General features: G+C 41.8%; 1 protein-coding gene across 1 annotated transcript in view; it reads right to left on the reverse strand.

The window, feature by feature from the left end:
• Positions 1 to 20,156, reverse strand: part of HMGXB3 (HMG-box containing 3) — a 56,281-nt gene that overhangs the window by 24,267 nt on the left and 11,858 nt on the right. The window contains 15 exon segments of the mRNA XM_049771911.1: positions 368 to 388; positions 390 to 467; positions 1,549 to 1,605; positions 1,607 to 1,624; positions 1,626 to 1,648; positions 1,777 to 1,951; positions 4,778 to 4,800; positions 4,803 to 4,883; positions 4,886 to 4,924; positions 4,927 to 4,972; positions 4,974 to 5,018; positions 5,020 to 5,187; positions 10,482 to 10,613; positions 15,488 to 15,586; positions 16,248 to 16,745. Of these exon segments, the coding sequence (XP_049627868.1) occupies positions 368 to 388; positions 390 to 467; positions 1,549 to 1,605; positions 1,607 to 1,624; positions 1,626 to 1,648; positions 1,777 to 1,951; positions 4,778 to 4,800; positions 4,803 to 4,883; positions 4,886 to 4,924; positions 4,927 to 4,972; positions 4,974 to 5,018; positions 5,020 to 5,187; positions 10,482 to 10,613; positions 15,488 to 15,586; positions 16,248 to 16,745 (1,503 nt within the window).

Raw genomic sequence — 20,156 nt, forward strand, 5'->3', positions numbered from 1 at the left:
TCTCAGTATGGCCCTTCACTTGATAGAGGCCACCTCTATAAAAGCAGGTCTAGTAGATTAACCCAGAGGTAAATATTTGGAGGGCGTGGGAGGGGATTTGGGGCAGGGTGTTCAGGGGGTTACTTCTGGCTCTGCACTCAGGTAATTACTCCTGGAAGTGCTAAGGGGACCATATGGGATACCAGGGATCAACTCTGGGTCAGCTGCTGCAAGACAAATGCCCTGCTCGCTGCACTATGGTTCTGGGCTCAGAGGCTCACATTTCTTTCAAAGGATAATTAGAGTTGCATGTGCAAAGTATACACACATACACATGCACAACATACGCCACTATATACCACACCCCAATTCCCTGGCTATACTTAACCAGAGTGACTGTGCAGCTATTACTTGTAGGGAGGAAATACATCAGGTTTGACTTCAACAACTTTCACCTGAGATGCTCTGTTGGCTGGGACATTTGGTAGCTATGTCCGATTAAAAATTTAAGAACAAATTGTTTAGTGCTTTTCAATTGGAGCCAATTGTGTCCCACAATAGCTTGAGGATATATCCCCCCAGACACTGGAGCTTCACTCCAAATGAGCCCTCCAGAATACCAGGAGGCATTACCGCCACTGACTGTCACTTTCAAGCCCAGGGGTTGCATGTTCCACTGTTTACCTCTAATACTGCACACCAGCGGCACTATAATTCAAGAACTACACTACAAGCAAGTGAAAAATGTTTCTCATAATTATATACAAAAATACAGGATGGAGGGAATCCTGCTTTAAGAGATTCCCTCCCATAAACAAAGCAGGTTTAACAAGTGAATTCAGGTGAACTAGGCAGGGTGCCTCTGTGCTATTTCACTTTTTACATTATTTTAAAACTTAAAATGAATTCTAAGTAAGTTTTAACAGGAAAAAGAAACTACAAAATAATAATAACTCAGGCTGGAGATATAGTACACTCATCTTATACATGGCTGAAACCAGATTTGATCCTCAGCACCACATAAGGTCCACTGAACCCTCTTCAGAGATGGATACCCAACTCCCTCAAAATCCAGTAACCTGTTCATCTAACTCAATTATGCTCAGCCTCCTCCCAAAGATCAACCTATATAAAAGTGAGGGTTGCACCTACTCTAGCAGCAGCCCAGAGAGGTGATGGTGGGGGACATGGGTTGCAGAAAGGGAACTGGGATGGGGGGGGGGGAGGACAAATTTGGTGATGGGTTAGTCCCCTGATTCAATGTTAACATGTACCTAAAATACTACTGTGAAAGATATGTAAGCCAGTATGATAAAAAAAAAAATTGTGTTTTAATCAGAAATGTTGACTTACATGTATTATTATATTATATTAATTATATGTTATGTTATGTTACTATATTATGTTATGCTAGTTCACCTGAATATGTTAATCAATTTTGTCTCTTGAATAAATTCTTACAATAAAAAAAGTGAGGGTTGCTTTCTGCCCTGGAGCTTTGATTTACAGCCCTGAAGTCCTACATGGTAGCAGACAGCTCAACTGGGTTTGGGGGAATTGTGGCTTTACCTTCACCTCACTGGTGCTAGATGGCTGTTGGACAGGCTGGCCCAGCTGTTTCAGTGTTGCTTGGCTTCAGGCCACAAAGTCCTCATAGAGGGAGGTTTATCTGATAACCAGAGGCCAAACTGGTGAGTGAAATGCAATTCAGAGTCTCCTATGTCCCTCACAGTTCTGCTCTCACCCACCTACCTTGCCCATTAATCGGCCCATCCTCTGGGTCTGTCTTTTCCATACCATTCAGGGGAAAGGCCTGCCTGGCCCTGGGCAGTCCTACATTGCTACCTCTCCCCACATTAGATGGGGCTGGGAGGATTGCTCTCATGGGTCTTGCCGCAGCCAGTAATGAGGGCTTGCCCCGAATTCTGCCTTTAAGCTCGGGAACTCTTGGCCCAGGGTGTGAGCAGATCAACTCTGAAAAACCACAAAAAGAAAATTAGAAATATGAACCAAAAGTAAGAAAAACCAAAGTACAATCTCATGCCAGCACTTTATTAGAGGGATAATGTAATGGTTAAATGGCAGGCATTAGGTAGAGGGTTCACATGGAATCTTTAACTAGTCCTGTGGTCCTAGTAAAGCAAACTTAACTCTTCTGTTAATCTCCAAAATGCAAAAACTTAGAGAAACAGGATATAGGGTATCTTCAGGAAAAGCAGTGCTCCTACAGTATGAAGTGCCTATAGCTCCGGTAGTAGATCATGCTGTGTCTAATTAGAGCCAGTGCTAAAAGTATACCGGTCTCTTACTTGCCTGGGCAAAGAGATAATAACTTAGTCTGCATTTGTTTCCTGTAGCTCTGATATTAAGAACAGAGCCTACACTACACCATAGACCCACTGTAACCTTTTGTATGATCACGTGTCCAAATAAAAGGACTAGAGTGCACATCTGCATTCTCTGTGCACACAGAACTCTCTATAACTGTTAGAAAACAAAAGGCAAAAGATACTAATGTGGGGCCGGGTAGGTGGCGCTGGAGGTAAGGTGTCTGCCTTGCAAGCGCTAGCCAAGGAAGGACCGCGGTTCGATCCCCCGGCGTCCCATATGGTCCCCCCAAGCCAGGGGCGACTTCTGAGCACATAGCCAGGAGTAACCCCCTGAGCGTCAAACGGGTGTGGCCAAAAAAAAAAAAAAAAGATACTAATGTATATTATGCTACCATTTTATAGCTTAAACAAAGGGGAGATAAATTATATATGCACATGTACAGGACTGGAAAATTAGCATAGTGGGTAGGGTGCTCACCTAGCATGTGGCCCAACCCGGGTTTGAACCCCTATTAACACCCCCACAAATCCCCTGGAATACAACCAGAATGAATCTTGAGTTCAAAGTCAGGATTAACCCCCTAAATATGGCCCCAAACTATTTACTTGTGTATATATATTTTATATGCAAATATATACAATATACACACATATGTACATATTTGTATAAGCTTAAATTATCTCTGGACACACAGAGTTGGAAATATTGTTCTTTAGCTAACTAAAAAGGGGATAAGTTTTCACTGTTTGACACAATTGCCTCTGAGCCATGTCACTGCTCATGGTTTCTGCTGCAACAATAAAATATTTTTAATATTAACCAGAATTTCCAGACCTTGGAACTACTAGTAGAAAGTTTGAGTCAGAAAGGCTGTTCAGCATCTCAAGTTGCTACACATCAATGAGGCTAATAGCAACCCTAAAACAATCCCCACCCACGCCTCAGCTGGAACATCTCAAAACATTCTCAACATTGTTTTTTGCTCCCATGGGGCAAAAAATATTCCTCTGTGAGAATCACTGATAAAATTAAAGGCCTTCAGCAACTCTGGCAAAGGACATGGAGAAGTCGGCTGAGTCTTTACAAGGACAGGGTACAGGGCCAGAGTGACAGTACACAGGGGAGGACATTTACTCTTGCTCTCAGGAGACCTGGATTGGATCCCCAGGCATCCCACATGGTCGTCTAAGCACGACCAGGAGTAATTTCTCTGCGCAGAGCCAGAAGTAACTCCTGAGCATCGCTAAGTAAGGCCCCCCAAATCAAATAAATTAATCCATAAAAAGGGCAGGGTACAGGGGTTAAGGTACTTGCCTTGCACTGCAAATGATTCCCCCCAAGCACTGCCAGGAGCATCCCAGAAGAAGACAGAGCTAGCACACCCCCAAGCGATATTGAGTAGGTCAAGAAACAAAAAATAATTCAAAGGGAAAGGTGAGGAAACAATAACGAGAAAGTACTTATTTGCACTGTGCTGCATGCTATAACACAAACTTTTATTTTTTGGAGTATCATTACTACAGATAAAGATTTTGTTAAAACTAAAGACTATTCAGAGAAGAGTAAAAATCAGTTGCAAAAAATGACCATGCCCAAGGTCAAACAGAAGCCAGGAACATTTCCATAAGAACAGAATTCTGGGTTAGGGACAGAGCTCTACCAACTAAAGTTTCAATCCCTAGCAAGACTCTGTCCCCTTGAGTGCCACTGCTGGGAGCAGTGCATGCCTCAGCCCTCCACCACTGGGTGTGGCCATAAAGCAAAAACCCAGAATTCTGACTACATGGCCAGGAATCTTTCTATAGGATGCTTTTAGAAGGCTGTTTCCCAAGTTAGTATCTAGGATTACTTAGTATCCCAGTTACTTTCTACACTGTCATAGTTGACATGATAGTAAAATGGATAAAGAGCTTACTTCAATGAGACAACTCTGGGTTAGAACCTGGGCACTACATATGGACTCTGAGCCCACCAGGAATGATTCCCTGAGCTCAGAGCCTGAAGCACTGCCAGGTGTGGTCCAAAATAAAAATAACAAACAAAAAGAACCTAATTGCTTTAGGGAGGAGGATAAAGCCTAGAAAAACCATGAACTAACCAGCTGAAATGAAAAGCAAATCATTAAAAGTGGTTTCTCTCTCTCCCCTGCTCTCTTTTTTGGTTTTTGGGGCCTCACCCAGCAGTGCTCAGGGGTTACTCCTGGCTGTGCACTCATCGCTCCTGGCAGTTTGGGGGGACCATATGGTATGCTGGGAATCGAACCCGAGGTCTGTCTGGGGTCGGTAGCATGCAAGACAAATGCCCTACCACTGTGCTACTGCTCCGGTCATGGTTTCTATATCTCTAAAAACAGAACATAGTGAACTCTTCTGTCTCCTGCAGAAAGGAAGGAAGACTGGAGGCCAAAAAACATGGGCCAGTTCCCAAATTGTCTTTTGAAACACAATCCCATAATCCATGAATACACTGGCTTACCCTGTGGTTTTTTCGAGAGGTGCTGGTCCCCTCAGTTGGTGGTGACATGTCTGGTCCAGGAGTGTCTTTCTCAACTGTCCCCAGAGTAACCTCAGGTGCACACTACTCTTGATGGTTGGTGTCTTAGTGATACCTTGTCACGACTTCCAGGAGCTTCCTTGACCAAAATTTGGGCATCTGAGATGAGCCACTTCCTCCCACTCATTCTCCTCACTCAATTCTCTTGGAGGGGTCCACATTTAGTAGCTGGTTTACCGCTTCCGAGTTCTCTAAAGTCAGTTTGGAGGCATTTTCCTTTGCGGAACTTTGCTCGGTGGTAACAGCATGGTGGTTTCTTTTCAGGAGAGAGCCTCTGGAGGCAACACCAGAAGCCAATTCTACTTTGACTTTGGCTGGCTTTTCCTAGAAAAAAAAATGACAATACGATGTGTGCATATGGGGGTTTGGAGCTGACAACAAGTTCAAAAATTTTCTTTCTATTAGTTCTCATAACAACAGTGTAATGAAGCAGTTTATGGAAACTGAGACATGAAGGAAAAAAAGAGGCTAACTTAAATCCAAGTCCTATCCTGGTCTGAATCTAAATCTTAAGACTTATCTTGGGGGTCCCTTTCTATATTTCAACTGATCCCAATGTAAACTATTCCACACAGATTGACACAATACTTCGTTATTCAAGTGAGGAAGCCTTTTTTGGGGGGAGGAGGATGGAGAGAGATTCTTTCAGGTGAGTCTTAGGGTTCAGTTAAGTTCTTAAAGATATTCAGTGTTTACCCGAGAACAGCAGCTGCTATCTCAGACCTACTTTTCAGAAACACTGTTAAACCAAAAACATGCTTGGAAATACAGCACATAAATACACACACACACCTATGTAACACATAAAAACAAAGAATTTTAAGTGTTTTTCTCAGGGTAGGTCTTAGAAAGGACTCCCCCCATGGAAATTGTAAGGATGAGTTGTAGGGCTTCAGCTTCTCTTCTTGGGGGTGGGGGCGGATTTTGGTTTTTGTGGCATTCGGGTTAACACTGGTACCTAGGAGTTTTTTCTTCTGCACCCAAAAATTACTCCTTGCAGGCTAGGGTACCATATAGTATGCTTGGGTCGCTGCATGCAAGGCAAAATGACTCACCCGTGGTGCTATCATCACTCCAGCCACTTCATTTATTTATTTATTTATTTTTGGTTTTTGGGTCACACCTTGTGGCACTCAGGGGTTACCTCCTGGCTCTGTGCTCACAAATTGCTCCTGTCAGGCTCGGGGACCACATGGGATGCCAGGATTGGATTCAAATGACCATCCTGTCCTGGATCAGCTTCGTGCAAGGCAAACGCCCTACTGTGTGATTTCTCTCCAGCCCCCTTCTATTTCTGATTATTCATGTGACCTAAGGCAAAACTCATCTGAACCTTTATATTCCAGTTGTAAAATAAGAGGACAGCTTGGGCCAGAGCCCTAACAGCACAGCAGTTAGGGCATTTACCTTACAAGTGCAGGACCCAGGTTGATCCCTGGAATCCTATATGGTCCCATAAGCCTGAAAAAGTGATTTCTAAGCAGAGTCAGGAGTAACTCCTGAGCGATGCCATGGTTTCAAAAATAAGAACTCAAAGGGCCGGAGAGATAGCATGGAGGTAAGGCATTGCCTTGCATGCAGAAGGTCGGTGGTTCAAATCCCGGCATCCCATATGGTCCCCTGAGCCTGCCAGGAGCGACTTCTGAGCGTAGAGCCAGGAGTAACCATGAGCGCTGCCAGGTGTGACCCAAAAAACCAAAAAAAAAAAAAAAAAAAAAAAAAAAAAAACAAACCTCAAGAAACCTTAAGCTCTCAGCCTGAACTGCAGAGAAACATGAAGATAAGCAAAGTCACTGTATACTATAACAATAAATGCACTGATGCTGAAAGTAACCCTTTCTTCTTTCTGAATTACATTCCTTTGAAACTTGGAAATCACAGTATTTAACTCTTTTTATGGTAATTCTTGCAAAAGTCCTTGGGAAAAAATATCCTGGCTCAGCAGAATCTAACAAGCAATTAAAAAACAAACCAAAATCTTGTTTCATGTTACTAATTTGATTTCAAAAAACCATGGCTTGAAATTTATTTTTAGTTAAAGGGGGAAACATATGTTTAAAAAGTCAAGTTAGGGGGGCTGGAGACATAGCATGGAGGTAAGGTGTTTGCCTTGCATGCAGAAGGTTGTTGATTCGAATCTCTGCATCCCATATGGTCTACCCATGTCTGCCAGGAGTGATTTCTGAGCATAGAGTCAGGAGTGACCCCTGAGTGCTGCTGGGTGTGACCCAAAAACCAAAAAAAAAAAAAAAAAAAAAAAAAAAAAGTCAAGTTAAAAAACAAACATAAAAGAGTCAAGGCCACTTGTTCAGCTGCACTTCCACACAAAAGCACAGGTAATAAAGTGACTTCACAGACTTATTCGCATCAATGGAGCACCAAAGAAGTCCAACTGGGGCCGGAGAGATAGCCTGGAGGTAAGGTGTCTGCCTTCCAGGCAGAAGGATGGTGGTTCAAATCCCAGCATCCCAATATGGTCCCCCGTGCCTGCCAGGGGTGATTTCTGAGTGTAGAGCCAGGAGTAACCCCTGAGCGCTGACGGGTGTGACCAACCCCCCCTTCCCCCCCCAAAAAAAGGTCCAACTATTACCCAATTCAATTTGCTGACTACAATCACTGAAGTAGATTTGGGGGCATATTAAGAAGGGTTACAGAGCAGGCCAAAGGAAAAGAGGGCACAAGATTTGACAGAACTTACAGACACTAGCTCTAGTCTTTTTCCCAGTCCTTGATGTAAGAACATGAACAGAATTCAGAGCCAATTTACCTGCTGCTCAGGACCTGCTGACTGAAGATCTGATCTATACAAGAAATGGTCCCCCAGATCACCACCACAGGAGAAATCCCTATGCACAGATAGGTGCCATTCACTTTTCATGAATATTCTTTGACCCCTCTAGCAACCTAATAAGGCACATATTACTGTTAAATTTCTTTTACAAATGAAATGAAACCTTAACCAATAGCAAAGTGGGTAAGGAATTTGTATGCAGCCAGACAGGGTTTGATTCCCAATATCCCATATAGTTCCGAGCACTGTCAAGAATGACCCTGAGAGCAGAGCCAGAAGTAACCTCTGAAAACTAGTGGGTGTGGACCCAAAATTGACCCAAAGCAGAATTGCATTCTTATTTCCTATTCTGTCTTCCCAGGTTGTTGTTTCCCTAGGATCGCCCTAACCCACAAATCAGTCATAGGGCCAAAGTAACCAGCATTCTCATATTTCTCCAAGAGATGTAGTGTGAATATTGTCCCAGAGGAACTTAACAGATTACTCTTGAGTTTTTTCTACACAAATAACTTTGGACATGCTGGATTAGATACAGAATAATTCTAGCTCCACATAATACAAGTCTAAGGTCTTTTTCACTAAAACAATGACCTCACCTTTTCTGCCTACCCAAATTCGACTGATATACCAAGACTATCTATAAAGCCATCCCAGACAATTCTAGTCCTTTTGGTACTAAATAGGATAGTCTCCTCAGTATAAGATATATCTGAAGACTCAAATCGTTTGGCAAGGAAAATAAAGGCAAGCATAAACAAACAGGACTACAGCAAATAATAAAGCCTTGATACAAAAGGAGCTACAGGAGCCGGAGAGATAGCGTGGAGGTAGGGCATTTGCCTTGCATGCAGAAGGGTGGTGGTTCAAATCTCAGCATCCCATATGGTCCCCCCGAGCCTGCCAGGAGCAATTTCTGGGCATAGAGCCAGGAGTAACCCCTGAGCCCTGCCGAGTGTGACCTAAAAATAAAACAAACAAACAAACAAACAAACAAAAAAGAAACTAGAGAAACAAAAAAGCAATGGGAAGGAGCATCTGCTGCTGTGGTTTTCAGTTCCACCAGTCATGTGCAAGCACCATGAGCAGGAAGTGTAACCCACTTACAAGCAAAGCAGGAACACTGCAGACTGCCCAACTCCCACCAGAGGGCACCACTGCAACCTCCAGGCAAGGAAGCAAAATTAGGAAGGGGCAAAACAAACCAGATCACAAAGGTATCACCTCCCTTGGTGAGAATGGCCAATATCAAAAAGACTGGAAATAAATGAAAATGTCGAGAAAAACAAACCCTAGTGTACTGATGGTGGTCGAGCCTCTATAGAAAATGAAAGGGGTCAGTCAGAAAAAACTGTCAGCATTATTCAAAATAGCCAAAACATGAAATTAACCTAAATATCCATCCACAGATGACTGAACTCCAACTCTGAACTCCAACTCTGCAGTTGAAAAAAAAAATCATGATTTGTGGATGTTGAGATAATAAGTAAAAGACAATCACCAGAAAGTTTCACCCAAAGAAAAAATATGAAACACTAAAATGAATAGCAAAATCCAACAAAATGTACGTCTATGTGGCTCTTTACACTTTTTTTTTTTTTTTTTTTTTTTTACAATTTGTCCACAAGTCCCCAGATTGTAGGACTTTTATAATTTGGCTCTTCTGTGTGCCGGGCGGCCGCTCCAGGAGTCAGGACTCTGCTCCTAGCCTCTGTCAGTGCGCGCCCTGTGTGGCTCTCAAAATAAATCTCAATCAATCGTGGTTTTGGCGAGATTTGGCTCAGTTTAAAAAAAGGTTGCTGACTACTGGTCTAAACTGATGAAAAACTGGTGACTATTGGCATGAAAGGGAAGTGGGTGGGAGAGAAACAGTAAAGGAGGATTCTTTGGAGAATGGGATGGCACTGAAAGTTAGTAGCACAAAAAATAAGGGTGAGTGGAGATGGAGATATAGTCCAGGGATTAAGGTACTTGCCTTCTTGCCTGATGTGCCAACTCTAGTTTGATCCCTGGCACTGCATAAGGTCCCCAGAACACCAGGAGGAGCCAGAAAGAGCCCCTGATGATCACTGGGTATGGCCCCAAACCCAACCACAACAAAGATAGGTGAAAATGAATGTTCCATGGGTTAACATTACAGCTCATTGATCTTATTTAGTAACTGTCAGAGGTATACATTTGGAAGGTCAGACCAACCAACCTTAACTACTAGGTTAAGAACCTTCTAGTAGGAGCTGGAGGACACTGAAAAAGTTAGGAGCCAGACTTCAAATAAACACCTATATAATACTGTAGAGGGTGAACTATGAAAAACATTACCCTTTACTTTACAGGAAAAACGTAGGAAGGTTAAATTTTTTTTGGGGGGGGGCGGGGGGTGGGAGGCATACCCAGCAACACTCAGGGGTTACTCCTGGCTCTGCGCTCAGAATCATTCCGGGCAGGCCTGGGGAACCATACGGGATACTAGGAATCAAACTTGGGTTGGCCTCCTCACCCACTGTGCTAGTGCTTAGGCTCCAGTAATTATATTTTTGAAGAATACTTAATGGTATGTTAAATTAAAAAGGCACAAAAAAATTTAATGCTCAACCACTCCCAGGAATACTCTACCAAGTAAGCCAAATGGTCCAATGTTCAAACAGTGATACAGTGCTGCACCCAACAGTGCTCAGGAGGTAGAGCAAGGCATCAAACCTCCCTGAATCAAGGTTTGAATTGCTGACCATTGAGCTACTCACCAGCATCTTTCTTTTTAAAAACCTACAATAAAATTGACTTGTCAGAAGATTAGGGAGCTTCCAAAGCAGAGACAGCAAACAGGACTTACCTTTGGGATCCACTTTCCTCCTAAGAAATTACCACAGGTAGGGCACTTAGGTGGTTTGTGCCTGGTGACATACGTAAATGAGCATCCTGGGCTCGTACATGTCCCATGGCCCCGGCGTGTGTACGTAGTGGTCTGAGGAAAAGAGCAAGTTCGGATCAATATAATAAGTCTACTTTCTGACATCCTGATACCCATTACGGTTGACTACAACAACCTAGAGATATATGAATCAGTATAGAAAAGATTCTAAAATATTGAGTCCACTTTTTGTATTGTTGCTGGGTTTATTTTTGGAGGGCAGAAAACCTGATGGTTCTGGACAGACATTAGGGCCACTCCTAGGGATTCTGATATCAGGGATTAGGGCATACTATGTATTGGGAACAAACCAAGGACTTCACACACACTACCTACATTCCAAACCTCTAGCACATTATTCTCAATTGAAGAAATTGACTTCAAATGAGGTAAAGACAGTTGCTCAAGGTTATAGAGGTAAAAACAGTAGAATAAAGACAGTAAAAATTTCTACTGAGGTTCCAGAAAGTTCCAGACTTCTTTGAGTTATACAGTCACTTCAGGAGACAGTCAGACTTAGAACTTGTTAGAACTAATTCTTTATGATTCTTGGCTCAAGATTTCTTCCAAGTACCCATCAACATCCTATGGCTATGAGTATTTCAAAGAATTTGCCTCAGTTCAACATCAGTGAATGTATGATCTAGTGTTTAGAAATATAAAAAACAGGCTATGGAGATAAAGCAATAGTATAACAGGTAGAGCACTTGTCTTGCACTTGGGCGACCTAGGTTCAACTCTCAGCTTCTCATTTGGTCCCCAAGTTTACCAGAAGTGATTCCTGAGCTTAGAGTCACAAGTAACCCCTGAACACTAATGGGTATGGTCCAAAAACATAACAAACAAAAACGCCAGATCACTGTCACCACCTCCCAAAAAAAAGAGAGGAAAAAATGTGGGAGGAGTGGTGGTGATGGTAAAACCCTAGGCCTTGGGCATTCAACAATTTGGTCTTGGTAGCAGGGAAGAATTAAGCTGTCTAGCAACCACAAAGTGCTTTATCACCACCAGTCATTTGAAGGCCCTCAATGGTATTTCATCATTTGCTTATAAATGAATATTTAGTCACTGATTTTTCATCTGATTTCCCACTGAACAGAATATAATACAATGGGAATTCATAGACAAATAGAAATTAACTGTGTACCATTTCTAGATTAACACTAGAAAAGAAAACATTTCCTGGGTTATGAATATGTATATAGCAATGCGTTGCAGCTTCTCTAGCCTAGACAAAAAGTAAAAACCTACTTTAGGAAAACACCAAGCTAACAGTAGTTTACCTGTACCAGGATGCCACGATAGTGGCAGTCAAGGATGCCCGATATGCCTTCAGGCAAGTCAGCTAAGATGACTTCTAGGCCCTGCTGTTCTCAGCAAATTATCTGCCCTTCTTATTTTGTGAATTTATCTTGAGGACCCAATGAGATATGACATGAAAGAAATATGTCACACAGCAAGCTGTAAAAGATTAAGTCTGAGAAAGACTTTATTATTATGGAAATACAGGGATCTAATCCTGTCTCTGTCTGTGGCTCTCACATAGAATATTTATTTTAAATACCCATAAAGCAGAGTAAAGATTTTAAGTTAGGTTAGTTAATTTTATAAGTAAATTACCCTAAACTTGGAAATGATCCTAAACAGTACTTTATTATGTGCCTCGCCTTCTTCGGTTTCATGGCTGCGCACTGCTGAGTGTAGCCCTATGGTCGCCAGTACCACATGGCTGAGTGGTGCACGAGCCTCAGCCCAACTGGCTCAGCTTGATTAGGAGTGGTCCTCAAAACACAGAGTACACTGTGGGAGTATCCACCAAATATAAAATTTTAATTAAAAATTAGTAGCTTATGCAATTGATCTGAAAGAAAACAAAAAGAATTCAAGGTTGATACTATCATTTATTGGTGGGGGTGGGGGTAGGGTAGGGATCTAATCCAGGGCTTCAAACATGCAACACAACCAAGCTAAACCTCCCAGTTTCATTTTCAAATATTATGCAGAAAACACTTCTAGAAGAATTTGACTGACACTTATTTGACTATGAAAGAACAAAAATTTCCAGAAAAACAGGCCGAAGAGATAGCATAAAGATAGAGCATTTGCCTTGCATGCAGAAGGACAGTGGTTTGAATCCCGGCATCCCATATGGTCCCCAGAACCTGCCAGGCGTGATTTCTGAGCATAGAGCCAGGAGTAACCCCTGAGCACTGCTGGGTGTGACCCAAAAACCAAAACCAAGAACAAAAAAATTTCCAGAAAAACAAAGGCTCGGGAGAAATAAGCACTTTCATTAGGTAAGAATGAATTTAAACATGAATTCCTTATTTAAGGATATCCATAGCAGTGGTTTTAGAAGATACTGTGATATATTAAAGAGAAATATACTTGGCATACTCAGTGAGAGTACTTGTCTCTAAAGAAGAAATAATAAAATACTTCAATTCTTCCAGAAAAACTGAACAGGAGAAAATAGTTCCTAACTCACTTTAAGGCAAATTTAATCTGAATGCTAATACCAGGCAAAGACTGTAATGGAGAAGAAAACTGAAGACAAATATAGATTGAAATATAAATCTACATTTATAGATTAGATAGAATCTATGTATATATTCAAAATATACTAAATATAGATTGAAAACTTCTGAATGCTTAGCAAATCAAATCCAACATATACAAGAAGGATAATACATCATTTCTATGTGAGATTTAAACCAAAGATGCAGCATTAGTTTAGCATTTGTAGAACAATGACAGTAACCACATCTGTGTAGGAAAGAGTGTACAGCAGGTAAGGAAGGCCCTTACTTTGCATGCAATTTACACAGATTTAATTCCCAACATCCCATAAGCTTTCCTGAACACAGCCAGGAATGATTCCTGAGTACAGATCCAAGAGTAACCCCTGAGCATTGCCAGGTGTGGAGGGAGGGAGGAAGGAAGGTAGGAAAGAAAGGGGGGAGGGAAGGAGAGAGGGAGGGAAGAAAGGGGGGGAGGAGGGGAGGAAGGAAGGAAGGAAGGAAGGAAGGAAGGAAGGAAGGAAGGAAGGAAGGAAGGAAGGAAGGAAGGAAGGAAGGAAGGAAGGAAGGAAGGAAGGAAGGAAGGAAGGAAGGAACCACATTAAATTAAATAAATCCATTTGCTATTTCAATAGACACAGAAAAAGCAAAACATTCATTCTTGAAAAAAAAAAAGAAAACCTAACAAAATCAGGAACAGATGAGAATTACATGAACTTGATATGTGTGCCTATGAAAACCCTGTAGCTAAAACTGTACCCACTGGTGAAAGAACAGGGTCAAAACAGAAAGAGAGTAGAGGAGCTAAGGTACTTTGCCTTGATGTAGTTAACCTAACTGATTTCTGGTACTACATGGTCCCCAAGCACCACTGGTGTGGCCAGCCAACTCCCTTACACAAATGACTGAATGCTTTGCCCTAATATGCAACATGATGAACTGTGTAGCTGGTGCAGCAGAGCTATTCTCACTAGAATCCTGTGGACACATGGAGGAGAATAATTCCCCCCTAATATACCCTTAAACAAAGGTATCTTACACCAACTTCGACACCGGAGGTCAGGACTCGAGAAACAGTACAGTGAGTAGGGCACTTGCCTTGCATGAGGCTGACCTGGATTCAATTCCTGGCATTTCATATGGTCTCTAGAGCCTGCCGATAATGACAGCTGAGCTTGCCAAGAGTGATCACTAAGTACAGAGCCAAGAATAAGTAGTAGGCACTGCCCACTTAAAACAAAACAAAAACCCCAAACACTGGAGGTGTTAGATAGCAAGAAAAAGAGCAAAATCAAAAAGAAACAAAACGGGGGCCAAAGAAAGTAGACTAGGTATGGCCTTTGCTTTTCATGCAACTGGAAATCCTAGCTTCTATCCTCCAAACACAGGAATAAACCTGAATACAGAACCAGGAGTAACCCCTAAGTATCTAATGTGGCCCAAAATTCAAAAGAAAATGTAGTTTTCAAAAGGCTACAGAGTACCAGAGTTTAACCATCATGCTACAGGATACAAATTTTTTTAACTCTCAGGAGTGGAAAGGTTAGGGTTTGAGCCTCACCTTGCAATGCTTGTGAGTCCATTAGGTGCAAGGACCAAAACTGAGTTGGTCACAAGCAAAGCATGTGACTAAAACCCTGTGCTTTCTCTTCAGACTCCAGATATAAGTTTAATGCTAAAAAAATTTGTATTACAATATACATTGTGAAAATCAGTGAGGAGATTTCAATACAATTTATAATCGCATAGAGGGGCCAGAGCAATAGTACAGTACGTAGGGCACTTTTCTTCCATGTGGCTGACCTAAGATTGATCCCCAGAATTCCATATTGACCCCAAGCTCACCAGAATGCAGAGTTTCCTAATGCAGAGTCAGGAGACCCCTGAACATCACTGAGTGATTTTGTCAAAACATAAAAGAAAAAGAAAAGAAATACAAAGTATTTAGGTATACTCTCAGCCCAGGTTATAGCGTGCAGTGGAAAAAAATAATTAAACTATAGTTATTTAATTCTAATTAATTAAGGTTCTAATTTGTTTTGTAGTTCTGTGATTTGAATCATGAGAAAACAAATCTCTTTTCTGAGCCTTTTCCCCCCCTGAATTATACAACAACAGGGCTGAATTAGAGGAATTTCCATTTTTCTAAGTCATATATGTGCACCTGCAAATATAAGAAAAACCATGGAATCTACAGCTCTCAAGGTGAAAACTTTGTATAAAAGGTGGGTTCATGAAACTAGAGGTGCTCCATTTATACCCCTCTTTTTTCTCCCACCACCACCACCACCACCAGCAGCTAAGAACACAGGAACCACAGAGTCTCCAAGACGTTTGCCAGTTCCAGTGTTCTAAGATTTGGAAGTCTTAGAACAAGTTCTAGTCTCTATCAGTTTCCCCCACACTGACCAGTTTGATGGAGGTGGGGTTCTCCACAACTGAGTAAGCAGGAAGAGGCAACATGATGAACTGTGTGGCTGGTGCAGCAGAGCTACTCTCACTGGAATCCTGTGGACACATGGGGGAGAATTTTAAGATAGAATGTCGACCAGCCAGGGATCAAGTCCAACAAACACAGAAAATATGCTTACACTAGCAACTTAGGATAAACAAAAACATAAAAACAAAACTTAAGAAAAACTATAATGATCTCAAAATAAATTTTAGGTCATAGAAAACAAACATCAAGGAATGAGCTATTCTTATTTTAAAGGTTATGAAAGGCTCTTTTTTTTTTTTTTGGTTTTTAGGCCACACCCAGTGACACTCAGGGGTTACTCCTGGCTATGCGCTCAGAAGAAACTTAAGACTCCAAAGTTAGCCAAAGAACTCAACCTCTTAGCATGTTCTCTGTCTTGATCAAGCCAGTGGCATGCTTTATAAGTACCACTAAGCATCAAACCAGGGAAAATGCCCAGGCAAGGGTGCCTGTTCAGCCTACACAAAGCTCATCTCTCCCTACGCAGGTCACTCTGATGGTTATTTCTCTTCTTTCTGAGAATCCAAACGTAGGATCGCTGAAAACTCTTTCCCCCAACTGGGTGTGACAAATAGGTCACTAGAGAGACCTCGTTTTCAGTTTTATTTCCATAGGCTTGAGTGTGAATTCCAGTAACTTGGCATTTAAAAAAACATTCTTACAAAAGACATCAGTACCTGAGCCACTTACCCTCATGACCGTCACCACTGACATACTCTCCCCAACCTGGGTGTGGGGTACAGTCAGCCTTCCAGGGGGGAGATCCGGTGATTCATTCACTAATGTCTCTTCAATGACCAGGCTTGTCTGGTATGGCTGATGGCTCTCTGCTACCTCCAAAGACGCCTCCTCCAGGAGTACATCCTGGCTAAGTATCTCTGAGGTGGTGATCTCCTGCACAGCACCTGGGTGGGTAAGGCCTCCCACCTCTTCTGCTAGGGCCTCCACAGCTAGGCACTGCTCTGCCACTGCTGCATGACTAGATACTGTCTCCAAACCAGTGCTGGACACCAGGGAAGATCCTTTGGGGGATATCTGGTTCTGAGCCACACAGAGTTCTAGCTGAGGGCAGCTCCGATCCTCCTGCAGACTGCTCTTGGGGATGATGATGTAATCTGAGCGGGGGAGAATCTTTCTGAAACCTGGGATGTCTGGGACCACAGCAGTCAGCGCAGAGATCTCAGAGTTCTGAGGATGAGGATGAGGAAGACAGGAAAGGGAAGACAATCAGACAAATGGAGCAAGAACACATAAGTTGGGTTTTTCTCTTTGCAAAAGGGACCAGAAAGACTGATTTCTTAGTCAAAGACTGACACAGGACCAGCCTCTATCATGAGCAGTGCCATTTTCATTCGAAGCATTCTTTAGTTAATGTAACTTACACAATCACACAGGAATCAAAGTGGATAAAATGTGGAAAGGGCACTGATCTAGGCACCCAAACTGACCTGGAACTCTGGGTCTCACATAGCTTACTGTCCTAAGATTTTAAGTTTGGATAATACTTTTCTGGCCTTAAAAACAAAACTATTGGGGCTCGAGCAATAGCACAGCAGGTAGGGTGTTCACTTTGCACGTGGCCAATATGGGCTAGATCCCTGGCATCCTATATGATCTCCCAAGTCTGACAGGTATAATTTCTGGGAACAGAGACAGGAGTAATCCCTGAGCACAGCTGGGTGTGCCCCACAAATAAAAAAAAGATTAAGTGCTGCTACTATTTCACATCTGAGGGAGTTTAAACTTGGGGGAGAAAAGTTTCCCCAAATCCTTAGAAAATAGTAAAACTTGGACTTCAGGCTTGTCTTCTGAGAAGATCCAGCACCATACACAATGAACATACACAATATGCAATGAACACAACAGCCATACGCAATGAACTGTGTGCAATAAAAATATTGCTTCTTCCAATTTAAACCCAAATTTATCCAAAAACCTCAAAGTGAATAGTCAAGTGAAAACTGAAATTAAATGGAACCAAAAATAATTCTGAAAGCATCTTCTAAAAGGAACACTAAGTTACAAAAAGATCCTTAAAATAAACCAAAAGCAAGATGTCAATATGAAATTACTTAGGCACAAAAGCAGCACCCGGAGATGAAAGTTAAAAAGTATTCAGATGAAACATCAAAGATCAACCAAATCCTTTATGAGCCTTTATAAAAGAGAGAATGGTAAAGACATTTTCAAGTCATCCTTTAAACAACCGAGTCAGGAGAATAAAACTAAATGGTGCAAACAGATACCATGGCCTCAGCTTAATCAACAAACCCTGTCTTCTGGGAAAAGATGGTACTCAGGGCTGGAAAGATAGTACAATGGGTAAGGTTTCCTTGCATGAGGTCGACCTAGGTTCATGGGTTCAATCCCTAGAATCCCATGTGGTTCCATGAGAGTTTTAAGAAGTAATTCCTGGGAGTAGAGACAGGAGTAACCCCTGAGAATCATCCGGTGTGGCCCAAAACAAAAACAAAAGAAAAGTTGGTAATTACCTCATAGTCCAGAAATAGTAATACTGGAACCATGGACCTTGCCATTTGGCAGGAGATACAAAGATAAGAAAGGATGTCAAGAAGAAAGCCTGTCAAGAAAGCTCAGAAAGACTCCCAAGTGCAAAGGCAGAAGGTATAGAGCACACTAGGTAATCTAAAGATGTTAAATATAGCAGATAGCTCAATGTCTTGTTGTAGTATGTTCAAGGAAAGTCACCCGTTTTAAGTGGTCACTGGACGTTTTACCTACTAAAGAGATCTACTTATTGACTAAGAACTCACGTAGATGCTTTTAGGTTATTGATTTTTAAACACTGTGAGTAGATACAACTATCCAAACCAAGACTTAAGTAATTCTTTCAAGGTTACAGCCAGTTGATATCAGAGTTAATCTATTCACAGTCCTATTAATAGTGCCAGAAATGAGGGAAGAAATGTTGATACAGATTAGGAGATATCATTACATATGATTTATTTAAATATATTTTAAATTTTTAATAAGAACTTACTGTCTAATTTTTAAAACCACATCAGTCCAGGATTAAGTATTATTTTCTTGTATAGAAAAATATTACCCTAGGTCCCAGAAAACAGGGTGAAGAAATATCACGCTAGACCCCAGAGTACAGAGAGGAGAACAGGAGGAAAGAAATCAAGGAGGGAAATAAAAGGGAAAGAGAAGTAATAGGAGAGCAGGAAGTAAGTATCTCAGGTATACGGTAATGTGGGGGTGTGGCATAGTTATATATCCAAATCACAGATTTGGGTGCATAGCTTTATTCAAGACTAAAAGTAGGAGATCCAAACAATAATAACTACCAAACTTTAAAACTTGCTTGTCAAGGTGGTAGATCGGGGGTGGAATATAAGGGAGCTGGGGGACAATGGTGGAGGGAAATGACAGTTTGTGGGATCGATACTAGAACCTATTATGTCTAAAACTCAATTATCAATAACTGCATATCAGCTACAATTACAGCACACAGTGCCTGCCAAGAAAACTCACCAACCAACTCCACAGACCCATACTATTCTCAGAAGAGGTCAGGCCAAGTTGTTAAAATTCAACAAATTCATAGCTGAAAATTCTGGGGCACCTGCATGAGCAAGGTGAGCTAAGTCCTGGAAGTTGCATCCACACCTAATACCCATCATCACCATGCTTGATGGCCCAGCTTTATAACTAATCTGAAAATAGCAAATGGACAAAAACTCCAAGTACATCAGTTTGGGGCTGAAAACTCTGGGGTCTTCTTGGTGTGGGGGCAGGTAGTCTTGTCCCACACTCACCTGTAGTTCCTGGAGCATGCACAACACTTCCAAATCTAATAGAAGCCCAAATTAGATGATAAAGTAGCACAGAAGCCACCTCAACTCAATAAACAAAAACAGCACAGGGAGCAATAGCAAAGTACATGAGGAGTTTGCCTTGCACACTGCTGACCCAGGTTTGATCCCACATATTCCCAAGCCTGCCAATAGTAATTTCTGAGCATAAAGCCAGGAGTAACGAGTGCTGCCAGGTGTCCATAAACCAAAACCAACCAACCAACCAACCAAAAACCCAATAACACAGAATACTCAACTAGCAGCAAAGAGCTTAGTATACCTTCAGTCAATGGCTTAACTGATCCCATTGTGAGATAAAATAATTTTCACAGATTTTCTTTTTTTTCGTTTTTGGGCCACACCTGGCAGTGCACAAGGGTTCCTCCTGGCTCTACACTCAGAAATCGCTCCTGGCAGGCTCAGGGACCATCTGGGATGCTGGATTTGAACCACCCTCCTTCTGCAAGCAAGGCAAACGCCTTACCTCCATGCTATTTCTCCTGCTCCACAGATTTTTTTAAATGAGTTTTTCCCCCAATAATTCCATTATCATTTATTTAGTTAAAATTGGCAATATAAAATAAATTATTTTGTGCCTGTCTAGGGGGTTGGTTGCGAGACAATGGTGGAAGCAATGTTACACTAATGATGGAATTGGTATTGAACAATGAATGCCAGAAAAAGAAAGGCTAATATGAACAACTTTGTAAACCAATGTTTATAGTAATAAAAATATTAAGAGTTCAAGAGAATGCTTACTTAATCATGTAAAAAGAAA

The sequence above is a fragment of the Suncus etruscus genome, chromosome 4 (genome assembly GCF_024139225.1).
Source record: "Suncus etruscus isolate mSunEtr1 chromosome 4, mSunEtr1.pri.cur, whole genome shotgun sequence".
NCBI classification, from domain to species: Eukaryota; Metazoa; Chordata; class Mammalia; order Eulipotyphla; family Soricidae; genus Suncus; species Suncus etruscus.